General features: G+C 51.5%; 1 protein-coding gene and 1 long non-coding RNA gene across 2 annotated transcripts; one reads left to right on the top strand and one right to left on the bottom strand.

Annotated features, from left to right (window-relative positions):
• Nucleotides 1–210: 210 nt before the first annotated feature.
• MIS18A (MIS18 kinetochore protein A) lies at nt 211–12,404 on the bottom strand. The gene is made up of 5 exons (XM_051829906.2): nt 11,909–12,404; nt 7,965–8,031; nt 4,699–4,821; nt 1,650–1,746; nt 211–777 (listed from the first exon to the last, which is right to left on the bottom strand). The coding sequence occupies exons 1-5, from the start codon at nt 12,387–12,389 to the stop codon at nt 697–699; spliced, it is 849 nt and encodes a 282-aa protein (XP_051685866.2). The 5' UTR covers nt 12,390–12,404; the 3' UTR covers nt 211–696.
• Nucleotides 12,405–12,424: 20 nt separating this feature from the next.
• Nucleotides 12,425–13,276, top strand: LOC138849242 (uncharacterized). Its single transcript, XR_011387735.1, has 2 exons — nt 12,425–13,092; nt 13,218–13,276. It is a non-coding gene; the product is annotated as an uncharacterized lncRNA (long non-coding RNA).
• The last annotated feature ends 12,253 nt before the right edge of the window (nt 13,277–25,529 follow it).

Here is a 25,529-nt window from a genome sequence, read left to right as displayed (position 1 = left end):
TGAACTGATCAAGCCCCGGACGTGGGCCCTGTGCTGTGACGGGCTCAGGAACCCAGCGTCCTCTGGGGAACGCCTTCTCAAGTTCCAGGAAGAGGCGGAGCACCCCGTCCATAGCCAGCAGCAGGAAGGGGCCGCCACGGTGCCCAGTGCCACGCTCAGCAGTGCGTGTGTTGTGGCACCGGGATCTGTGATGCCAGGTGAAAGGCAATCTGAAGGCACTGTGCTTTCGTCTTTATTCTCTTTCCCATTATACAAATAACCCCGTTCTCTCTGTGAAAGCCCTGCGTCACACACACTGACAACCTGCACTCCGTGTCTCCCAGACTGGTAGCCCGCAGCAGTAAATCAACAGGACAAAGTCACCCACACGGCACGTCTCCCCAGAGGGCCGTGCGCGTCCGTTCTCCCCAGAGAGCGCTTGGGCGCTCCAGCTGCGGGAACCTCCAAGGCTTTCTCAATGTTCCATAGGACGAGCCAAAGCATCAGCAGTGAGTTAGCTTAAAAAAAACAGGAAATGGAGGACAAGGAATTTGACCAGAGGAGAAAACAGTTCAGAAACCATCCTAGCTTCTTACCAAAATAAAAACTCCTAAAGTTCAATTCCGTAAAATGGCTGGAACACTTGAACGTGGGAACAGTCACTTCAGCACCACACACAGCCGTCCAGGTAACTCCCCAGCTCTGCTCACTGAGCGCTCAGCTCTTGCAGCCGGGAGAGCAGAGTTTTGACTCCACCTCGCACAGCTGCTTCTGCAGGCCTTGCAGCACCTCCTCCATCTAGCGAGCGGAGAGAATACACAGTAGAGTCACGCGGGACCACATGCAATTAACACGCGCGATGTGAACACAGTTTCGAACATTTCATGCATTACACATGCTGACTATTCAGTATTTGTAAGACGTAACTACTCAGAGGCATAGATCTGATTTAAATAAGACATAATAAATAAATCACACATAATTCTATTAACAGTAGTTCTCAACCTACAGTCTGTTTACAGTTCCTTTAAACACGCCCCCACCATCTTGCCTATCTGGCCATGAAAAGATGTTAACATTCAACAGTGAAGCTGTTTATACCACAAGAACTGGATCAAATAAAAAAGGGACTTCATTCAAAGATGGATTTCCAGTTTAAGTTCTGGGATACAGGCTGCTTTAACTCTGGCATGAGATGTCTTCCTTACACTTCATCAACTTGAGTTCATGGTTGGTTCCCAAAAATCAACATGAACTCCCAGTGTGGAAACGCTAAGATCAAGCAGGTATGGGGCCGGCGAAGTAGCTAAGCCTCCGCCTGCAGAGCCAACATCCCTTGTGGGTGCCGGTTTGAGTCCCAGCTGCTCCTCTTCCAATCCAGTTCTCTGCTGTGGCCTGGGAAAGCAGTAGAAGATGGCCCAAGTACGTGGGCCCCTGCACCCACGTGAGAGACCCAAAAGAAGCTCCTGGCTTTGGGTTGGCCCAGCTCCAGCTGCTGCGGCCATTTGGGGAGTGAACCAACGGATGGAGGACCTGTCTCTGTAATTCTACTTCTCAAATAAATAAATGTTAAAAACAACAACAACAACAAGCAGGTGGCACCACAAAGAGCACTTGTTCACTGATAGAAGCTGTTCACAAAAGGATAGAAAATGTGCAGAAAAAGTTACCTGTTTTAGAGACTTTTCTATTTCAACTCTGCTTTCAAGATTAAACAGCTCTTCATCTTCTGACACTATCCGTTTTTCAGAGGATCCCAAAACATAGCTGAGGAACAGCACAGAACAAAGTTAAGATGCAGTAAGGGAACAAATACTAAATGAATGGCAGTTAATAACATGAGCACTCTAAGTACATTCCACAGTAGATCAACACCAAGTCAGCAAAGAGAGCTATTCTTGTGAAGAGGGACCACGCAGGAAGCTCTACTACGTACCTCATGCCTTCCTCCACAGCGGCTTTGTCTGCACAGCTCTACATCCCAATTCTCCAGCATTACAAGTATCTCATTACTGGCACAAACCTGCTCTAGGCAAACTGGGTGGCAAAGCATCATCACTCATAGCTCAGCCACCTAAGGACCCGGAAGAAGCCTCCCCTGTCTTGCTTTATCTAACGTCAGAAACATGTGCCACTTCCAATTTGACCTTTTTTCCAATTTTTTACTTAAGAGGGGCAGGGGAGAGAGCAAGAGCACGACCTCCCGTCTGTTGTCTCACTCCCCAGTGCCCGCAATGGCCAGAGCTGGAAACTCGATCCAGTTCTCTCACGTGGGTGGCATGGACCCAACTACTTGGGCCAACTATGTGCTGCCTCCCAGGGTGTGCGTTAGCCAGAAGCTGGAATCAGGAGCTCAGAATTAAACCCAGGGACTTTGGGGCCGGCGCTGTGGCACAGCGGTGAAAGCCCTGGCCAGCAGTGCCGGCATCCCATATGGGCACCAGTTCGAGTCCTGGCTGCTCTACTTCCAATCCAGCTCTTTGCTATGGCCTGGGAATGCAGTAGAAGATGGCCCAAGTCCCTGCACCCACATGGGAGACCCTGAGGAGGCTCCTGGATCCTGATCAGCTCAGCTCCACTGTGGTCATTTGGGGAGGAAACCAGTAGATGGAAGACCTCTCTCTCTCTCTGGCTCTGGCTCTACCTCTCTCTCTCTCTCTCTCTGACTTTCAAATAAATAAAATAAATCTTAAAGTAAAATATAATAATAAAATAAAATAAACCCAGGGACTTCAATGTGGAACACAGCTGCCTTAACCAGTAGGATAAACACCTGCTCCTAAATGAGACTTTAAGTAATAAATTGTGGTGGTCAATACTTGATTAACCAAATGTCAGCAACTGTAACAGTTATTCTCCAACTTACACTGTGTTTGCCTCTCATTGTTACAAGATGCGATGGTTTAGGAAAGTAGGAAGTAGCAGAAGAATCAGCTGGCAATGGAGGGAAACCAGCTCTGGGCTGGCAACCAGCTACATCTAAACAGTAAGGACGGAGATGCCAGCATCTCTCAAAGAAAACTCGAGGGGCCAGGGCTGTGGCGCCAGCTCCCGGCATCCCACAGCGGAGTGCTGGCGGGAGTCCCCGCAGCTCTGTCTCTGCTCCAGCTTTCTGCCAATATGCCTGGCAAGGCAGAGGAAAATAGCGTGGTAGGCAAACTGCAGAAGGCAACCGACATCCTACTTAGAAAACCAAAGATGCGGTGGGAAAATGACATGGCACCGAGCAACTGATAAAACTGTAAATAAATGGCACAGAGGGCAGCCCTGGCATTACAATTCCACCCCAAGGGGCCAGTGCTGTGGCATAACCGGTTAAGCTACCACCTACAAATCCAGCATCCCACTTGGGTGCTGGTGCTAGTCCCTAACGTTCCACTTGCGATCCAGCTCTCTCTAATGCACCTGGAAAAGCAGCAGAAGATGGCCAAGTCCTTAGGCTCCTGCATCCATGTGGGAGACCCAGATGGGGCTCCTGGCTCCTGGCTTTGGCCTTGTCCTGCCCTGGCCCTTGCAGCCATTCGGGCAGAGAACCAGCAGATGGAATATCTCTCTCTCCTCACTCTCTCCCTCTGTAGCTTTGCTTCTCTCTGTGGCTTTGCCTTTCAAATAAATAAATCTAAAAAATACACACACACACAAACTTATTTTTTTAAAAAAAATTCTGCCCAAGAAGTAGCCTGTCTCCTAAAATCAACTGTTCAGGAAAAACAGCCTTGACAACCATGATCTCCTGCAGTAAAACCTCCCACGTATTTTCTTCTGTAACACAATATCGCTTTTTAGAAAAATTACTCTCATTTTATTTGAAAGGCAGAGAAAGACAGGAACCTTCCATCCACTGTTCACTCCCCAAATGCCTGCAACACACAGGGCTGGCCCAGGCCGAAGCCAGGAGCTTGGAAGTCAGTCTGTGTCTCCCACATGGGTAATAGGGACCCACCCAAGTACCTGAGCCAGCATCTACTGCCTCCCGGGTTTACATCAGCAAGAAGCTGCATCAGAATTAAAGCAGGCCCTGTCCTATGGGTTGGGGACATCCCAAGCAGCAACTTAACCACTGAGACATAGCCCCAGAAAATACTTAAAAAGAATCCTTCTCAAGTTCATTCCATTTTTAAAAACAAATGAACACAGGCCAGCGCCGCGGCTCACTAGGCTAATCCTCCGCCTTGCAGCGCCGGCACAAAACCGGGTTCTAGTCCCGGTCGGGGCGCCGGATTCTGTCCCGGTTGCTCCTCTTCCAGGCCAGCTCTCTGCTGTGGCCAGGGAGTGCAGTGGAGGATGGCCCAAGTACTTGGGCCCTGCACCCCATGGGAGACCAGGAGAAGCACCTGGCTCCTGCCATCGGATCAGCGCGGTGCGCCGGCCGCGGCGGCCATTGGAGGGTGAACCAACGGCAAAGGAAGACCTTTCTCTCTGTCTCTCTCTCACTGTCCACTCTGTCAAAAAACAAACAAACAAAAAAGAACATATTTTTACTCCAAAAAAAAGCCACAATTTAGGAGTGCTGATTTTTCCAATATCAAAAAATTAGAGCAAAGCAAAGAGAAAAACAGAGAGACAGAGAGAGAAATTAACTGGCTTTAATGTCAGAAAGTACTACCTGGAAATGTCGTTTAAGCGTGGTTTAGCTCTGACGTCTTCATAGCAATTTCTCTGCAAACTTAACTTTCTGAGAGGTCAGTTACCCAGCGGTCACTTAAATATCAAACTTACCTTTCAATGGCTTCAACACTGAGGCAAAACAAGTCCCTCTTGTAATCAAGGCTCTTGGGGGTGCATCTGTATATGTAGCCGAGGTTGAGGGAGCAGCCGACGCAGTACAGGGTCTCGAGGACGCTGCGTAAAGACATAGCACCGCTTTAGGAAGCAAAGCAGCAACTTGCTACAGAACACCCACTGCTGGCACCCACAAACGCTTCAACACTCAGGTTTCCAGGGTTTGTCATTCTGACCATGTTTAGTTACATGTATTCATATAAGGAAGGAAAAAGATGAGAGTAAGACATTTATAATAGAAATGCAAGGACAGCCACACTGCCATCCACATCTGACGGCAGGAACATGCACACGGCAACAAGAGGAGGAGACCATCAAGTGCATGTGTTACGGCGCAAACTCTGCGGCCAGGGCTGTGCCCCAGCAGGTTAAGCTGTCGCTTGAGATGTCAGCATCCCATATGAGGCAGGTTCAAGTCCCAGCTGCTCCACTTCCAATCCAGCTCCCTGCTAACATGCTTGTGAAAGTGGCAGAAAATGGTCCAAATGCTTGGGCTCCTGCTACTCACATGGGAGACCCGGATGGAGTTCCAGGTCCTGGCTTCAGCCTGAATTAGCCGTGGCTGCTGTGGCCATTGGGGAGTGAACCAGCGTATGGAAGCTCTCTCTCCCTCTTTCCGTAATGCTATCTTTCAATAAATAAATCTTAAGAAAAATAAAGAATGTAAACTCTTTGATTATAAAGAAAATTGGGAAATAAGACAAAAAGATTCTATGCGTCCTTTTAATGCCATTGTCCAAGGAGCCCAACAACGGCAGGGAGAGGCAACTCCTGTGTAATGACGCAGAGAATAACTAATCCTTACTACTGGCCTCTGCCGTCACGGCACGAAAACAGCTTACAGACACTGCAGAACTCAATCACCTGGGTTCACAGAGAGGCATCCAGCCCAGGGCCTCTGCCTGCCCCCGCATTGGCAGAAAGCTAACACAGCCCAGTTTAGAAAAAGCCTCTAAAGTTAAATGACAGCCTGAAGAAAGCCCACCAATGCACCGTAAGTGAGTTTAGTCTGGCAGGGACACAAACCATCCCTGTGAGTAGCAAAGCAAGCCCCAAAGGCTGAGGGGCCATAACTCGATCTGCCGACCCTGAACCAGCTTCCAGCTCCCTCGTTAAGGGGTTTTTAAAAAGTCTCGGATGTGTGCCTGTGATCTGTGTGTTAGAGCTGCCTGTTAAAGGATCTACTCACCACCAGCACTCTCCCAGCAACCCCAGGCACGCCCCACACAGGTCACTCACACGTACTTCATGACCCGCCGCCTCTCCACTTACTTGTTCCTTCATCCTGGACTCTCCTCAGCCTGGCTTGCAACATCTGAATATACTCCCTTCCTGTCAACCTGTCTTCCTTAATCTGCCTCAGAATCACCGTTTCCAAAAAGCCTTGCTGACTTGGCTCATTCAATTTGCCACTACGTGAGTAATCCACAGTAAAATTTTAGACCTAACACAGCAAATTAATAAGTGGAGATTTTTCTTCTCAGACTTAAAAAAAAATTTTACTTGAAAGGCAGAGTGATGGGGATGGGGGATGGGTACGATCGTCCATTGGTTGGTTCACTCCCCAGATGTCCGCAACAACCAGCTCTGGGCCAGGCTGATGCCAGGAGCTAGAACTCTGTTCTGCTCTCCCACATGCATGGCAGGGGCCTTTTTTTCTTTTTTTTTTTAAAGATTTATTTATTTATTTGAAAGTCAGTGTTACAGAGAGAGAGAGAGAGAGAGAGAGAGAGAGAGGTCTTCCATCCGATGGTTCTCTCCCCAACTGGCCACAATGGCTGGAGCTGCACCGATCTGAAGCCAGGAGTGGGGAGCTTCTTCCAGGTCTCCCACGCGGGTGCCAGGCCCTTGTACTTGGCGCATCATCTACTGCTTTCCGAGATGCATCAGTAGGGAGCTGGATCAGAGTAGAGCTGCCGAGACACCAACCCCACTGGCACTCTGATATGGGATCAGCACCAAGGCTACTGCTTAATCCCCTGCACTATAACACTGGCCCCACGACTGGAGACTGAAATCTAGTAGGAAGCGCACAAGCGGACTACACAGAAGATTACTATTTTGTAGGGCTGACACTGGGGTGCAGCGGGTTACAACACCGCTTGGGAAGCCGGCATCCCATATCGGAGCCTGGTGTGGCTGGCTACGCTGCCTTCTGGTACTCCGCACTGCCTGCTAACGCACCTAAAAGGCAGTGGATGATGGCAGAAGTACCTGGGTTCATGACAGGACTTCACAGACCCAGGTGGAGTTCCTGGCTCCTGGTTTTGGCCAGGCCTAGCCCAGCTATTGCAGGCCTTTGGAGAGTGAACTAGCAGATGGAAGACACCACTCAGCGAATAGAAGATATTTCTTCCTCTCTGTCACTCTGCTTCTCAAATAATAAATCTTTCAAAAAAATCATCAGATAAGTATTCTAACTCCTACTCAGGACGTGAGCCACTTGTAATCACTGCCTACCAGTTCCTGTGATCAAGCAAAAGGAAACACCCCGGACTCAAACAGCAGACTCCACACACATCACTGTTCACCTACAGACACACAGGGACCTTCTGAACTCCTGTAGCAACAGAGCAACATGAATCACTATCTGATAAATTACAAGTTCTCACTGGTAATGTAATAGCTAGATAATATCCCACCAATTATATATGAAGCTTCTGTGAGCTTTAATAAACCTTTATAAAAGAAAAACAAGAAAAAGAAGAGCATCTTATAAGTAAACTCCAAGTAGGGAACCTGGCCTGCACCCGGGCAGCTAACGGCGAAGCTCCACGTTCCACGTCAAGCCTCCTGGTTACCGCAGTGGCCACACACAATTACCAAGACCGTGCGCTGGGCCGGGGCGCCTTTTGACAGGGACTTCACAGAACAGACGCCTCCTTCTTCTGCGCTCAGCCCGAAGATCCAAACAGGGAGCGTCAGCCAGGCCTTGAGGAATCTAGAAACTTCCACCTCCTATCTACAGGGCACCACCCCGCTGACCTGATGAATCTGAGTACTGACTTTATCCTGACGACCAGACTTCCACCTCACTATCTACAGGGCACCACCCCGCTGAACTGATGAATCTGAGTACTGACTTTATCCTGACGACCAGGAAATCAGTTTGATCCCAAGTTCTGACGCTGGTCGCGACGGAAGAGTTCCTTGGAGCACACCTTCTCTACGACACATGCTCCCGCCCAGACGGCCTGACTCACCAGCCATTTTCATCTTTACGTTTGGAGAGCTTCTGCTCCTTATCCACAGAAACGTTACAGGAAACACCTAGAGGAAGCAACAACACGTTATGTTAAAACACATATGCAGACATTCAGAGCTTCTAATCAACGTTTAGAACACAAAGCACCAGAAAAAATAGGAGCCCAAAGTCACATGTACACACACACACACACACACACACGGACACATACAAGTTGGGTGCAAAGGAAACGCACAGTGATTTTTCTGGAAAAAGACGGCATTAGAGGAGTTATTTGCTTCCCTTCCCAGAAGAACACTGGGACTGGTGAGCAGAACCAGCATGGAAAATTCAATCCGCGGCGGGACTTGGAACAACTAGGACCTGAAACCACAGACTACAAGGAAGCTCTGCCTGACACACGTCCCAGTGGGAGCAAGGCAGCAGCGCATAGCCAGTGCACGCACCTGCAGATCCCAAGGGCAGAGCTCGAGTCCCTAAAAGCAACCACAAGGGCCCTCAGGACCCCAGCCAAACATCCTCCACAGGGACCACAACTTGGACGGGGGAAGGGGGCACAGCTGGACCCCAGAAGCAGCAGATTCCTGGAGGATCCTGCCCGAGACACAGGAAAGAGGGGAGATAGGAGGCCAGAAGGAGACCAAGAAGAGACACCAGGCATAAAGGGACCAAAAACACACGCCTGCTGTCACCTCTGCCTACAGGCCTCCTCCTGCCTCAGCTCGGCAAGCTGCACCTTCATCCACGCGGCTGCTGTCTTTCTGGGTCCTTCCTCCCCGCATCCTTCCCCCCTACATGCACCCCACAGGTAGGTCTGTCCATTCCGTCTCACAAGTCTCCCTCCACTGCCACCAAACCACCGGTGCCACCTCTTGCAAGTACTACCCCACTAGCTCCTCCTCCAATGCCTTCTCCAAAGGGGATCATTACCTCTCCCCTGCACACCAGAACGCAGTCCTGTCTTTCAGAGCAGCCTACAAGGCCCTGAGTTTCCAGCCTCTTCCCTCCATCCTTATTTTTCCTCTGACCTTTGGCCACACTAGCCTCAGGCCCTCTACACAAGCTGTTTCTCAGAAAAGCAAAGAGCAGGGTCCAAGGACTGTACACGCCCCTGAGTGGGCATCCGTGCACAAGGCCAATCAAGACCTTTCCAAGCGCTCAAACGTCACATTATCACAGCGATGAGGGAGGCAGGAGGGAAGGGTGGACTACTACCGACAATTACCTAACTGAGGAATGGGAACGCTGCTAATAAACTTTCTTTATCTTTTTTTTTTTTTTTTTTTTTGGACAGGCAGAGTGGACAGTGAGAGAGACAGAGAGAAAGGTCTTCCTTTTGCCGTTGGTTCACTCTCCAATGGCCGCTGCGGCTGGCGCACCGCGCTGATCCGAAGGCAGGAGCCAGGTGCTTCTCCTGGTCTCCCATGGGGTGCAGGGCCCAAGCACTTGGGCCATCCTCCACTGCCTTCCCGGGCCACAGCAGAGAGCTGGCCTGGAAGAGAACAACTGGGACAGAACCCGGTGTGCCAGCGCCGCAGGTGGAGGCTTAGCCTAGGATTAGCCGCGGCGCCGGCCACTAATAAACTTTCATATACACGCAAGGAGTGAGTACTGGGGTGACAAAGGCAGTCCTGTACACATTAAAGCTAAAGACCACGTTATGGCTACAAGACTGAACGCAGATGCTATAAGCCTTGAAAAAGCGACAACAATAAACTAAATCAAACCGGGGCAAGAAGGAATGCAAATTAATCCAAGAAGGAGGGAGGTGAGAAAGGGGGCAGTTAGCCAAAGCTGGTGAATCAAGAACCTTATACAAACTTAGTAGGAGCCAGCATTGTGGCACAGCAGGTAAAGCTGCCACCTGCGAAGCCGGCATCCCATACGGGAGCCGGTTCGAGTCCCGGCTGCTCCACTTCCAATCAAGCTCCCTACTAAGGGCTTAGGAAAAGCAGAAAACAGCCCAAGTCCTTGGGCCCCTGCACCGCATGGGAGATACAGATGAAGTGCCGGGCTTCAGCCTGGCTCAGTCCTGGCCGCTACAGCCAGACGGGGCGTATACCAGCAAATGGAAGATATCTCTCTCCCTTCCCCTTCTCTCTGACTCTCAAATACTTTTTAAAAACACTATAGAAGAAATATTATTTTTATATGTAAAACAAAATAAACAGCCCTGGGGCTGGCGCTGTGGTGAGGCAGGTAAAGGCACCGCCTGGGATGCCAGCATCCCATATGAGCGCTGGTCCATATGATCCAGTTCCCTACTAATGGGCTGGAAAAGCAGCGGACGATGGCCCAAATGCTTGGGCCCCTGCACCCACACGGAAGACCCTAAAGAAGCTCCTGGCTCTAGACCAGCTCAGCTCTGGCCACTGTGGCCATTTGGGCAGTGAACCAGCAGATGGAAGATCTCTCTCTCTCTCTCCAACTCTGCCTTTCAAATAAATATTAAAAAAAAAAAAAAAAAAAAAAAAAAAAAAGAAGCCTGTGTGGCTAAATGTTTTTTAAAAAGCTATAAAAACAGGCCGGTGCCGCGGCTCACTAGGCTAATCCTCCACCTTGCGGCGCCGGCACACCGGGTTCTAGTCCCAGTCGGGGTGCCAGATTCTGTCCCGGTTGCCCCTCTTCCAGGCCAGCTCTCTGCTGTGGCCAGGGAGTGCAGTGGAGGATGGCCCAAGTACTTGGGCCCTGCACCCACATGGGAGACCAGGAGAAGTACCTGGCTCCTGCCATCGGATCAGCACGGTGCGCCAGCCACGGCAGCCATTGGAGGGTGAATCAACGGCAAAAGGAAGACCTTTCTCTCTGTCTCCTTCTCACTGTCCACTCTGCCTGTCAAAAAAAAAAAAAAAAAAAAGCTATAAAAACAAAGTACAAATAAAATATTTCACATATTATTTCTTAAAAAGCCAGAAAGACAAATCCACCTATGAAAAAGAGCTTCTCCTACATCGAAAATCTCAACCCCAATATAAGCTGGACGCAACCTAGACCCCATCCAGAGACGGCCGGGGTGGATTAGGGCGTGTGTAAGCGGCACCTGGCGCTCGCTCTGTGCAAACGACAGACACTAACTCAGTCACCCTCACAACCAGCCAGCGGCAGGGGCAGTGCCTTTTGACAAAGTCGCTACCCTAGCGTGGCAAAGTATTCAGAGTACGCGTGCGGGGAAAAACAAGGGCAGTTCCTAGCACGCAACCGCGAGTGTTTTCAGAATTTCACGCGTTCAAAGATGCTCACCAGGGCAAGAAATGCATCCGGACACATACAGAGACTACGGGAAGTGCGACACGCCCTTCGCACTTACAGCCGTCTGCACTGTTGATTTCAACAGGCGCAAAGCAGTCACCTCGACGGACCACACGGCCAGGGCGTGCCTAGGCTGGCTGTCCAGGGACGCGGCCACCGTCGGCACCGATCGCCCAACCACCACTGAGCTGGCGCCATCGACATGCTTACAGGATGCGAGCAGAGCCGAACTGCCTCGGGGAAACCCCAAGCTCGCGGAGAACGCTCCTTCTGCGCCCATTCGGGAGAACTTCAGAAGCGGAAAGACCTCCCCCCAAAACCCACAAAACCCACAAGGAAAGGGTCGAACCCGAAACAAAGGGGAAACTCGCGCCGACCTAACTCCTAGCTGAAAACTCAGCTTCTTCAACCCCCGACCGTACTGTTCGCTACCTGGGCGCCCGCTAACTCCCGCAGCCAAGCCCCGCGCCCTGGCCGGGCTGCACCCCGAAACCATCACGGCCCGATCGGTGATCTGCTCCTGGCTCTGCTGAGATGGGGGACCCCACCCCCAGGAGAAGCACCTGACGCTCGGGAGCTGAGCGAGGCGCAGGGACCCGAGCCCCTGCTGCTACGGGGCCGCCCAGGTGCGGTGCACCTGAGGAGACGGCCGCCCCCCACCCCGCGCCGCGCCGGCCCCCAGCCAGAACCGACAGCGCAGCAGAATGCAGTTGGCGTCCTCCAGGCTGGTCACCCAGCTCAGCGAGTCGCCGAGCGGCCGCCGGCAACCGGAGCACAGGAACACGAGCGGCCTCTCCTCCTCCTCCGCCGCCGACGCCGCCTCGCGCGGCGCCTTCTCCGCCCCGACCTCCGACGCCTCCCCGCTCGTGGAGCTCCAGATGCTCGCCCACTTCTGCAGCAGCTGGTGGCGGCTCGAGTCCTCCGAGAGCCGCCTGCCTAACAACGAGGACTCGCTCCACTTGGCCCTGTTGTCACGGCCACGGCGAGGGCAGGAGTACCCTGCGCCGCAATCCGGCGACCATGCGCCCGCCATTACGTACAAATCGCCCGCGCCCGGAGCGTCCAGGGAGAAAACCACGCCCCCTGTGCGTGCGCATGCGCGGACGGGCCCAGGCGGTGGCGGCCGCAGCCGAAAACTGAGGGGCGGGGGACGCACGCCCCCTCTAGTGCGCATGCTCGTCGTGGGATTGGGCCGGGCCGGCGGTCACTGCGCATGCGCCAGGTTTTCCAACCTGCGGAAGTTGATGCTGTTGGAGATGGGGGCTTTAGGTTTACCTCCTACATAAGGAGCGGCTTGATGGAGAAAGGGACGGGCTCCCTGTTAAATTGCGAAGGTCTCGGCCACGCCTTCACAGTGGTCTGTAACAGCGCATAGGAGCGCGCGCCAACCTCCCACGCCCTCGCGAGCCCAGTGGTCACCTGGGGGCCCGCACCTGCTCGGCTTCCGGGTGGGTGAGGAGGGGTTTGGCTTGAGAGTGTACCTGTAGACGCGTGCGGAAGCTCCGCCCCCTGTTCACTGTAGATTGGCAGATTACGTTGTGTGTAATTTCCGCTGCTGTGGTTTGCTCCTGGGGGGCCCGCTTTCCTTGAAGGGCAGAAAACAGGGTTTCTTTTTGCCTTGTAACTCCTGGGACAAGGTCCTGGAGGGAGCCCGATGGCTCGGGCTGGCGCGGCAGGGGAAGGGGAGGGCAGCGGCAGGGTGGCCGGTCATGGAACCGGAAGCTCCTCACTCTTGCACGGGGACCAGCTCTTCAGCGAGGGCAGCAAAGGCGGAAACCCATCCTCTGTCGTTAACATCAGGCACCTCGGCTCCCTCCCTCGGCTCGCTGTCCCTGTGTCTTCACTGTGGGGCTCACAGGTCAACTCCTTACGACAGAGTAAGCTCACTAACTTAAAGGGGTGGTGCAGGGGGCAGGCTCACCCTCAGGATCCCAGGTCACAAGTCCCAGAATTCCGTTGTCACCTCTGTGGTTAACATCCTAACAGCTGGACTCTGTTTCAGGATGCGTTGGGGGACGCCAGGCCCTGATCAAATAAGGCAATGACCAGGCTCACTACAGACCCCAGACAGCCCGAGCCCACCTTACTGGCACAGTGGGTTCAGAAAGCTGTGCTGACCAGTCAAAGGAAGGCCATGAGCACTGCGGACCAACCAGAAGCCCACCCGTGAGCCGCACACTCGCTGCACCGTTTATCCATTCGGAGTGAACACGAGCTGCCTGCCTGGCTCCTTGCTCTGGGCATTGCAAGATGAGCACCTGCGTTCTCCCACCCCGCTGCTGTCAGCGATTGGCTGGCTGCACGTAGACAAGGGCCCTGGTTTGGATAGATGAACAGCCCTGCCAGGCCGCCTCGGATAAGGCTCCGTACTGCGTCCCTTGATGCTCTGCAGGCTTTTGGAGAGGCAGTTTGTTCCTGTTGACTACCTCCGATCGGAAGAAAGGGCTTTGTCCCACCACTGAGTTCTCGTCTCCCCCTGCTTCTGTGGGGTCAAGCCTGACCTTCCTGTGCTGTGTTTTTGTTTTTGTTTTTGTTTTTGTTTTTTGACAGGCAGAGTGGATAGAGACAGAGAGAAAGGTCTTCCTTTGCCGTTGGTTCACCCTCCACTGGCTGCCACGGCCGGCGCACCGCGCTGATCCGATGGCAGGAGCCAGGTGCTTCTCCTGGTCTCCCATGGGGTGCAGGGCCCAAGCACTTGGGCCATCCTCCACTGCACTCCCGGGCCACAGCAGAGGGCTGGCCTGGAAGAGGGGCAACCGGGACAGAATCCGGCGCCCCGACCGGGACTAGAACCCGGTGTGCCAGCGCCGCTAGGTGGAGGATTAGCCTAGTGAGCCGCGGCGCCGGCTCCTGTGCTGTTTTCAAGCACACTGGCACCACACTGACACACCACGTGAGTTCCTTAGGTGCGTGGGCAGTAACTTTGGAGTTGCTCTGTCCGTATTATACATGTAAAATACTTCGGTAGCCACAAAGCCCTGTGTTGTGTGAGGATACAGTGAGATGCAAACTGCCATCCCCGCCCTTCCCCTCTCTTCCTTCTGCAGTAGGCGATTCCGGTAAGCTTGAGTCCAAGTGCTTCATCATCACAGTTCCAGGAACAGGCCGCCAGGTCTCAACCCTTCTCCCACAGTGACTGGTGCAGGGCCAGCACCTACCCAGACTTAAACCAGAGAGCACGTGTCCCCACCCCCACCCCAGCCACGGGAGCTGACTCACCATAGCAGCTTGACCTAAGTCATCCGATCAGTAGACCTCCGGACTCCTGCTCCGAAAGAGATGGCCTCTTTGTGCCCAGGATCTGGGAAGCAAGCACCATGTAAACATGGAGAGCCGTGGAGCTGAGGGAGCCACAGGGGAACTGAGCGCTCAGCTTCTGAATGTGTTTGTTCTGTGAGCCAGACAGTTCTCTTTATTGTGGAAGCCAGTTTGAACTATTGCTTTGCTCTCTTTTACTATCAGTTAAAGTCAGGTATAATAATCTATTATGTATGTTAAGATTGACGTTTTGGCTGAGACTCCAAGGTGAAGCAAAAATGAGACACCAAAGTCTGTGTGAGAAAGTTTATCCTCAGAGGTTTTTTTTTTTTTTTTTAAGATGTATTTATATATTTATTTATTTGAAAGAGAGAGAGAGAGAGGTCTTCCATCTCCTGGTTCACTCCCCAGATGGCTGCAATGGCTGGAGCTGTGCTGAACTGAAGCCAGGAGCCAGGGGCCTCTTCTGGTTCTCCCATGCAGGTGCAGGGGCCCAAGGACTCGGGCCATCCTCTACTGCTTTCCCAGGCCATAGCAGAGAGTGGGATTGGAAGAGGAGCAGCCAGGACTAGAACCAGCGCCCATAAGGGATGCTGGCACCGCAGGCGGAGGATTAAGTTAGTGCACCACGGTGCTGGCCCCCCCTCCTTTCACTTTCACACAACATTGGAGCCAACACCATTCTCCCTCAACCCACAGGGATGCCAGAAGAAGCTGCTAGAAGCCAAAAGGACAACGAGTTGTGCACACAGGCCACCTCGAGAGGCCTGCCTTTCTGTGTAGGGATGTGGCCAGCTGAGATGGCCCTACGGGGATGGAGGCAGCAGGTTGAATTCCCTCACTGCACTGTCTCCCTCCCTCCAGTTGCCTGCTGTACCTCGCATTACGCAGATTCAGTGGGCTCCAAGGGTGTGGGACATCCTGATGTAATCTGCGCAGGTCAGTCTCCCACGGCGGAGAGCAGGCTCTGGGGATCTGAAGGAATCAGGCACACAGACTGCCTCTGTGCCCATCCAGAGGCAGGGAAGCCCATCCTCACCGAGTAAGGCCTAAGGGCATAACCAGCAACAAAATTTAAAATCTGGTTCCGTTCCCATTCTACCCAGCACAATTTCTTGCTCACTGTCTCAGTTACCCCTACTCCCCGACTCAGCCTTGGCTTCTGGCTTGGTTCAAAAGCTTTGATATAAATAACAAACAGATGCTAGTCTAATAGCAATGGCCAACACTGGAGGCAGGAAGATGGGAAACAGAATATGACGATGTGAGAAGGGATGGGAAGAGGGGGAGAAGAAATACTAATGAGACCTTGAGAGCTTTGAACTGTAGCTGCGTAAAAGGAGAAAAACTCAGAAAGTAAGGGCTGCTGAGGACGGTCCTGGGCTAGATTTTAATGCCATGCAACTCTTATACTTCCACAAGACAATGACAATGTGATTAAGGTCAGGGAAGTAGGTGAGGCGCTCCCCTTACTGCATAGACGGCCAGCTGCAGCTGCACCTGCGGACATCGTCATCCAGCTGACTGGTAGACGTGGAGCTGGGGGCCAGAAAGCTCACAAGGCTGCCCTCCACGACCAGCTGGCACCGCGGGAATGCATGCTTGTGTGCCCTCGGCTCCAGCTTCTCACAGTCACAGCCCTCCTTAGGGGATAAAGGGGGCTGTAGGAAGAGTGTGCAACAGTGGCTACAGGAATACACTTCACCTGCTGAGCGATCCCCGGGGGCAGGTTGCCCTTTTCCACCTGTCTTATTTAACATGTGGGATCACGCTTTTCTCATCGTGAGCTTGTGCTATTTGGTTTCTCATGCATGTTTAAAAGGAATGAGGAGGCCGGCGCCGCGGCTCACTAGGCTAATCCTCCGCCTTGCGGCGCCGGCACACCGGGTTCTAGTCCCGGTCAGGGCGCCGGATTCTTTCCCCAGTTGCCCCTCTTCCAGGCCAGCTCTCTGCTGTGGCCCGGGAGTGCAGTGGAGGATGGCCCAAGTGCTTGGGCCCTGCACCCCATGGGAGACCAGGAGAAGCACCTGGCTCCTGCCTTCGGATCAGCGCGGTGTGCCGGCCGCGGCGGCCATTGGAGGGTGAACCAACGGCAAAAGGAAGACCCTTCTCTCTGTTTCTCTCTCTGTCACTGTCCACTCTGCCTGTCAAAAAATAAATAAATAAAATAAAAAAGGAATGAGAAGAGTGTCTGATTTTCAGGAAAAACTGTCATGTCTTTGAGCTGCAGAACAATCCGCATGTCTCACTTTGTGGGTGAAAACTGAGGTGTGGGGTGGCGCAGGAGTCCCGGGTCTGGTTAGTAGCAGAGGGTCCTGGACAACGGGGCTGTTTTATGCAGCGCTTTTTCCCCTCATCTGGGAAAGCCCCTCGCTTCACCCCTACAGCCAACTGTTGGGGGGGGCTCCCACCCTGAAGTCTTCCCTCCTGCTTGCCCCATCCCGGGAGCGGGCTATGCCCTTTGCCCCAGTGATGGCCTGCCTGTCCACAACGAAGAGTTCAAGGTGAGCAGGTGAACTAGAGCCAGGCTCCGTCCACCCCTGGGAACATTCATGCCAATCTTAGAGGGAGGCGCCCACATGGGATGCTGGTACCTTAGGCAGGGGCTTAGCCTACAGCACGGGCCCCCACCCTTTCTTCTTGAATCATGGCTCCAGGCCAGTCCCCAGCCACATGGAACATCCCGGCCTGGCACCCTCAGAGAGAAGCAAGATGCAAGGAGACCAGGGCCATCACAGCATTCTACTTCCCAGCGCTCACTCCCAGCCACCCCTCACACCCAGTCCCCACCGAGCCCCACTGATGTTTAAGTCACTACCAAAAGAATTCTGACTAAAAGCAGATTCCAGGTGAGAACCAAGTTCTTCAGCCCCTGAGTACAGTGGTCAGACGGCTAGACCAAATGGTTGAAATTTTGAAAAGGCTTATTTAATATTTATTGATTTATTTGAAGAAAAGAGAGAGAGAGAGCTTCTGTCTGCTTGTTCACTTGCCAGATGGTTACAACGCATTGCCTGGGCTGGTCCAGGCTGAAATGAGGATCCCGGAACTCTATCCAGGTCTCCCACGTGGGTGCAGGGGCCCAAGTACTTGGACCACCTTCCACTGCTTTCCCAGGCTCATTAGCAGGACGCTGGATCAGAAGCGGAGCATCCAGACCTCCAACCAGTGCCCCGATGTGGGATTGCATTGCAGGTAGCAGCTTAGCTACGACGCTGGCTCCAACGTCTTGACATGTAATAGCATACATTTGATGTAAATGATAGTGCCGTATAATTTGCAAGGGACAGTTTTCCAAGGGGACTAACTTCGAAGATTTCCAGTATCATATAAGAGAAGAATGTATTTCCAATGCATAAAATTCTAATATCAGCTGCTCTAAGGGCCGTTGGGAAATCTCTGAACCTTCCTCTCAATTTTGCAGTGAATCTAAAACCACTCTTTTTTTTTTAAGATTTTTTTTTTTTTGAGACGTAGAGTTAGAGGGAAGGTGGAAGGGTGGAGAGACAGAGAGGATGCAAAAGAAACCTATGAATTTAATAAGATGTCAGACTCATAACAATCAAGCACAACACTTGGACTTTATTTACTCTTGGTTTGAAATTCACAAGACAAACAGGGAAGACCTGAACACTTACTGGATACTTGGTGCAATGAAATAATTGTGGTCGGGGGTTGGCATTGTGGGCGGCAGGTTAAGCCACATGTTTGTGATGCCGGCATCCCACATGGGAGTGCCAGTTCAAGGCCTGGCTGCTCCACTTCTGATCCAGCTCCCTGCTAATGCTCCTGGGAAAGCAGGGGAAGATGGCCCAAGTAAGTGGGTCCTGCCACCCACACGGGAGACCTGGATAGGGTTCCAGGCTCCTGGCTTCAGACTGACCCAGCCCTGACCATTGCAGCCTTTTGCAGAGTGAACCAGCAAATGGGCAATCTCTCTCTAGGTTTCTCCCTCTCTCTCTGTTAAATAAAAGTTCTTGGCTGGCGCCGCGGCTCACTAGGTTAATCCTCCGCCTAGCGGCGCCGGCACACCGGGTTCTAGTCCCGGTCGGGGCGCCGGATTCTGTCCCGGTTGCCCCTCTTCCAGGCCAGCTCTCTGCTGTGGCCAGGGAGTGCAGTGGAGGATGGCCCAAGTGCTTGGGCCCTGCACCCCATGGGAGACCAGGAGAAGCACCTGGCTCCTGCCATCGGATCAGTGCGGTGCACCAGCCGCAGTGCGCTGGCCGCGGCGGTCATTGGAGGGTGAACCAACGGCAAAAGGAAGACCTTTCTCTCTGTCTCTCTCTCTCACTGTCCACTCTGCCTGTCAAAAAAGAAAAAAAAATAAATAAAAGTTCTTAATATTGTTTCTTTTAAATGAGTTACTTGTACTATGATTTTGCTTTTTGTTTTTCAGACACACATGGGAGGTTAACAACCTCCCCATGGATAAGGGTAGAATTTGCTTCAGAATAACTCAGAGTGGCCCTGGAATGTCACAGATTCCAAAACTCTGCTGAAAATGGACAGCTGGAACCAAGTGCTGTGTCTATGTCGAGGACAGTTTGGAAGAAGAGGGATTTGACTGCGGTGTGATGGTGGAGGTGGAAGGGAAAGGCAGTGTGATGGGGACCAGAAGCCCGGGACAGCCCCCGGACGCTGGGAAAAGCACGCGGAGATCTTCCTTTAGGGTCTCCAAAGGGACCCAGTCTTAGGCAGCCGCTTGACTTCAGTGCCTGGAGACTCGTTCCCGACTGGTGATCTCCAGCACTGAGATCACAGCTCGGTGCTGTTTCCAGCCACCATGCTTGTGGCGATGTGTCGCAGCGAGCGCGTCACCACGACATCCCCGTGTTCAAGTCGCGGGGCTGCCGCACAGAGCAGGGGCTGGAGGCTGTGCCCTCTGCCTGTGTCTCAGCTCATGCTGAAAAACGGGGTTTCCAACACCCCAGGCACAGCGTTGTGGGAACCACGCACCAGCAAATGTTGGTCCTCCCTTCCCCAGCTCTTCCTCCCCCCCCCCCCATCTGCAGTCTCAGTGACAGCTCCCAAGCACGCACCCTTCCTGTAATAGAAACCCCGACAGAAGAGCACTGGCACCTTCCAGCTCGGTGATATAAATTAAAGGGGCCAGAAAAACAATGCTGGCAGTCAAGGGCTTCGGGGCGATTTGTTAATATAAATATGTCATTATTATCTCAGAGAGCCGACCTTGCTGGCGGCGTTCGCTCTTACTGATGTCACGGAGGGAAAAGCGTTTGAATTGTTTTTCTACCAGGGTACACTCGTGGATCTTTTAAAATCAAGACGATTATCAGGCCAATCAATTTCACCTTAACAGTCAGTATTTCGTCACATAGAAGTGAAAATTCCAAACTAACGGAAATAAATTGGAGTCCATTGGAAAATGCAGTGAAGAAGGAAGGAAGGAAAAAGGTCAATTTATTGGGGTCGGTGCTGTGGTGTAGTGGGTAAAGCTGCTGCCTGCAGTGCCGGCAACCCCTATGGGCACCGGTTCGAGTCCCGGCTGCTCCACTTCCAATCCAGCTCTCTGCTGTAGTCTAGGAAAGCAGTGGGAGATGGCCCAAGTCCTTGGGCCCCTGAACCCACATGGGAGACCCGGAAGAGGCTCCTGGCTCCTGGCTCCTGGCTTCGGAACAGCACAGCTCTGTATGTTCCAGCCAGCTGGGGAGTGAACCAGTGGGTGGAAGACACCTCTCTCTCTCTCTCTCTCTCTCTCTCTCTGCCTCTCCTCCTCGCTCTGTGTAACTCTGACTTTCAAATAAATAAATTTTTTAAAAAAGGTCAATTTATCTCAATTCCTCACTTAGAATGAAAGTTACACAAAGCTGTGAATTTCATACGATCTCCTAACTTCAACCCTCACATTTATTTACATACACTTGACCAGTGCCATGGAAGTCCATAAACTACTAGGGCTTCCGGGAGGCCACATCCTCCCCCGCTCCCTGGATCTCGGGGTCCTACCCTAAGTCATGTGCAGTGATTATCCCACAGCCCAGCCCCCTTCTGCGGAGGTGATACATAGGGTGGAGCAAAGCCCCCCCACACCACATGAGCGGCACCCAGGGCACTGTTGCAACACAGAGACGATTGTACTCACGAAGCCTAACTCCTTAAAACCACAGTGGGAATTCCACCAATTTTCACATGCAATTCCTTTAGAAAGAGACAATGACTCAAGTTTCTATGGAGTTTGGGGGGTTTCATAAATAGCTCTTTTAAAAATGATTTATTTTGTTTGTGGACGTGTTTTAGCTAAGAGTGGCAAACTGTGAGAAGCACAGATCTTCGGCGGATGGTTGGATGAATTTCAGCACATACCTGTGCAAGTCATGTCAGTGCTGAAATAGAACCATTAGTGTGACCTCCAGAAAGTTCCCTGGGCCCCGCCCCAACCTCTCCAGTTGCCATACTCACAGGCATCCACTTTGAAGGGTCTTGTTGTCACAGCACTGGCATGGAACTTAGTGGTGAAGTTGCCAGCCAAGATGCTGGCATCCCATAGCCAAGTGTTGGGTTCAATATACATCTCTTCACATATCCGAGTGCCTGGGTTTAATTCCCAGCTCATCCCCTATCCCAGTGCCTGGGTTCAATACCCATCTCCACTCCTGACCTCAGCTTCCTGCTAATGCAAACCCTGGGAGACAATGGTAACGGCTCACACAATTGGGTCCCTGCTGTCCTTGTGGGAGACCTGGGTTGAGTTCCCATCTCTCTCTCTCTTTTTTGCCTCTCAACTAAATAAATAAAAGTGTTATCTTTTCACCTAGTTTTGCCTCTTTTAGCATTTCATGTATGGGAAGCACACTGCCTGAGACTGGTGGTATATTTCTAGCTTCTTTTCCTCAAAGCAGGTTATACCGTGTGGCACTCTCTTGAGCAAGCTATTTCCACTTCTTCCATGTGCTTACCAACAGTTAGCATCATCAGTCTTTGTCATTCTATCCATTCTGCTGGTATATGGGTGTCTCCTGGTGTTGTGTGCATCCTCTCATACCTAACTGAGCAGCTTTGCTTGTGCTTGTTGGCTATTTGTACGTCTTTCTTTGTGACATATCTATTCAAGCACGTTTCTTGAATTGAAATTAAAATTAAAATTGAGATGTTTGTCTTTTTACTAGTGAGTTATATATACTGGAAATAAATTATCAGATACATAATTTTAAAATATTGCCTTCCAGGGTGTGGCTTACCTATTCTTTTCCTTAATCATATCTTTTGATAAACAAAAGCTTTAAACTTCAGCAAAATATAATTGATTGATATGTTGATTTCTATTTTTAAAAAAGCTTCTGAGGTTATAATTGGGATTGCATTGAATCAATAGATCAATCTGGGGCAGTTTGCCATCTTACTAATACTGTTTCCACCCATCAGCCTGGTAGATCTCTCCATGTTTGGGGGTCTTACTTCTCTCAGTAATATTTTGCACCTTTAGTCTTACACATCTTTCGCTGATTTTATTCCTGCGTAATTTTACATTGTTGGACACTAGCAGGAAGCATTTATAATAGTCTACAAAAAAGCACAGGAACTAGCACTGTGGCCCAGCAAGCTCGGGCCTGCAATCACAGTGTCCCGTGTCGGAGCGCTGGTTCAAGTCCCAGCTGCTCTACCTCTGACCCAGCTCCCTGCTAATGGCCTGGGAAGGCAGCGGAAGATGGCCCAATTGCCTGGGCACCTGCCACCCACATGGGAGACCCAGATGGAGTTCCTGGCTCTTGGCTTGGGCATGGCCTAACCCACCCAGGTTTTTGCAGCCATTTGAGGAGTGTACCAATGAATGAAAGATCTCTCTCTCTCTCTCTCTCTCTCTCTCTCTCACTGTCACTCTTTCAAATAAATATAAATAAGCCTTTTATTAAAAAAAAAAAAACACGAATTACACCTGAAAGGAAAGTACAATCTGCAGCTGTTGGATATAGTAATAGAAGCAACTAGGTCTAGATGTCTGGTAGGTGTGTGAGCTGGCTAGGGCTGCCAAAGTAGCCCAAGGATCACAGTGGCTTAAAGCACAAATGTGTTTTCCAGAGTTCTGAAGGCTTGAGGCAGGGCCAGCTTCCTCTGAGGCCCCTCTCCTTGCCCTGTCGCTGCTGTCTCCTCCTTCTGCCTTCACAAGATCATTCCATGCCCTCACTTCGTCCTCTGCTCTGGTAAGGACACCAGTCGCAGAGGGCCAGGGCCCACCCTCCACGCTGGCTTTCATCTATCACCTCTTGTAAGATCTGTCCCCACGTGCAGTCACGTCCCGTGGGATCCAGGATTAGGGCTTCGACATAGACATTGGGGCGGGTGCACAACTTGTCCCCTAACAGTGGGGTGGTATTTGTATCATCTAGAATTTTTCAAGTTTTTCTGCCTAGTTCCATCAAATATTTACAGTGTAATGTTAAAACTCTTATTTTACTTATTGATGTATTTGAAAGGCAGAGCTAGAGAGAGCGAGAAAGGCAGAAACAGAGATCTTCCATCTGCTGGCTCACTCCCCAAATGGCCACGAAGGTTGGGGCTGGGCTAGGCCAAAGCTAGGAGTCCAAAACTCCATTTGGGCATCCCACAAGGGCAACAGGGACCCAAGTACTTCCCAGGCACATTAGCAGGGAGTTTAATCGGAAGTGGAGCAGTTTGAACTGGCTCCCATATGGAATGCCAGACCAGGCCAAAAAGCAGGAGCTATTTCCAATCCAGTTCCCTGCTAACGCACTTAGGAAAGCAGCCCCTGCCACCCACATGGAGGCCAGGATGGAATTCCTGGTTCCTGGCTTCAGCCTGTTCCAGCTCTAGCTGTTGCAGCTATTTGGGGAGTGAACCAATGGATGGAAGATGTCTCTTTCTCTCTCTCTCACCCTCTCTGTATATTCTAGCTTTCAGATAAATAAATAAATAAATATTTTTGTAAAAAACATAGAATTACATAAAAGTTAAAAATAGTGGGGCCAGTGCTGTGGTGCAATGGGTTCATTTCCTGGCCTGAAGCACCGGCATCCCATACGGGTGCTGGTTCGAGACCCGGCTGCTCCACTTCCAATCCAGCTCTCTGCTATGGCCTGGGAAAGCAGTAGAAGATGGCCCAAGTCCTTGGGCCCCTGTACCCAAGTGGGAGACCTGGGAGAAGCTCCTGGCTCCTGGTTTCAGATCGGCGCAGCTCCAGCCATTGCGGCCAATTAGGGCGTGAACCAGCTGATGGACGACCTCTCTTTCTCTTTCTCTCTCTGCTGCTCCTCTCTCTGTATATGACTGACTTTCAAATAAATAAATAAATCTTTTATAAAAAGAAATAGCTACTCTAACAAGCCTTCTCTTGATAATGAACTCACTCCTGGAATGACACTAATCTATTCACGAGGACTTTGCAAGACCCCACCTCCCAACGCTGCTGTAATTGAGGGTTAGGTTTCCAACACCTGAACTTGGAGAGGCCCACTCAGACCACAGCACCCACCAAGGTCCCTTTTTTCTGGCCCAGGATCCAATCCAGAAGGCTGCGTGGTGGCAATAGTTATTACGTCTCTCTGGGGGACACCATCTGTGACGCGTCCTCAGTCTTCCATCGACTTTCATAACCTTCGCCCCTTGGAAGAGCACTGGGCAGTTGTTCTGTAGCATGTTCCTTGACTGGCGTTCCCTGATGCTTGATGGTGACTCAGCTGGGGTTATACACGTAGCAAGGACGCTACAGAGGTGAGGTGCCTTTATCACACGTAAGTCACTATGCCTTATTCTTCAGGGTGCTAACCTTTACCACTGCTTCAAGGTAGTTTCTACTGGGTTTCTCCACTGTAGAAATAGTGTTTGTCAGGCCGGCGCCGCGGCTCACTAGGCTAATCCTCCGCCTTGCGGCGCCGGCACACCGGATTCTAGTCCCGGTCGGGGCGCCGGATTCTGTCCCGGTTGCCCCTCTTCCAGGCCAGCTCTCTGCTGTGGCCAGGGAGTGCAGTGGAGGATGGCCCAGGTGCTTGGGCCCTGCACCCCATGGGAGACCAGGAAAAGCACCTGGCTCCTGGCTCCTGCCATTGGATCAGCGCAGTGCGCCGGCCGCAGCGCGCCGGCCGTGGCGGCCATTGGAGGGTGAACCAACGGCAAAGGAAGACCTTTCTCTCTGTCTCGAGCTCTCACTGTCCACTCTGCCTGTCAAAAAACAAAAACAAAAACAAAAACAAAAACAAAACAAAACAAAACAAAAAAACGAAATAGTGTTTGTCTCTCTAGAACTAATGGAACTTGGAGGAGATGCTTCTCAAGCTACGCAAATATTGTCTGTCTTCAAACCTTCCTCCTGGCTGTGGGTCTTGGCTCAATGGGGTTCTATGGGTGTTTTTCTCTGTCCAGCCTTCTTCCTCCATTCTTTGATTGTGACTCTACTGTTGGAAAGGCCATCCTAATACCAACATTTCTTTGTCAATTATTTATTTATATTTTTTTGACAGGCAGAGTGGACAGTGAGAGAGAGAGAGAAAGGTCTTCCTTTGCCGTTGGTTCACCCTCCAATGGCTGCCGCACCACACTGATCCGAAGGCAGGAGCCAGGTACTTCTCCTGGTCTCCCATGGGGTGCAGGGCCCAAGGACTTGGGCCATCCTCCACTGCACTCCCGGGCCACAGCAGAGAGCTGGCCTGGAAGAGGGGCAACCGGGACAGAATCCGGCGCCCCGACCGGGACTAGAACCCGGCGTGCAAGGCGGAGGATTAGCCTAGTGAGCTGTGGCACTGGCCGCTGATTGGCTTTTAATTTCATAACTTTGCATAGAAATAACTTGGGTTGGTTGATGGTCGCATCATTCTTTGCACTCTTCAGATTTCCAGGGGTTAGGAACAAGTCTCATTTATCTTATGGAAACTTTTAATATGATTACGATATCCACAAGTTACGACATTACAGGTCTTCTGTAAAGCACGGTGTCTTCAAAAGCATTCCGAAGCAGCTAGGAAGTTAAGTCATGAACAGAAGCGAATTTTCAAACGTGGCGCCTCCCTATCAAGTAACTGAAGTGAAAGGACTGAAATACCCAACATCGGTGAAGACACAGAGCACCAGGAGCTCTCGTATTTTA

This window comes from Oryctolagus cuniculus, chromosome 4 (assembly GCF_964237555.1).
Source record: "Oryctolagus cuniculus chromosome 4, mOryCun1.1, whole genome shotgun sequence".
Lineage (NCBI taxonomy): Eukaryota > Metazoa > Chordata > Mammalia > Lagomorpha > Leporidae > Oryctolagus > Oryctolagus cuniculus.
Note: the sequence above shows the minus strand (reverse complement) of the source record. Positions and strands in the feature narration are given on the sequence as shown.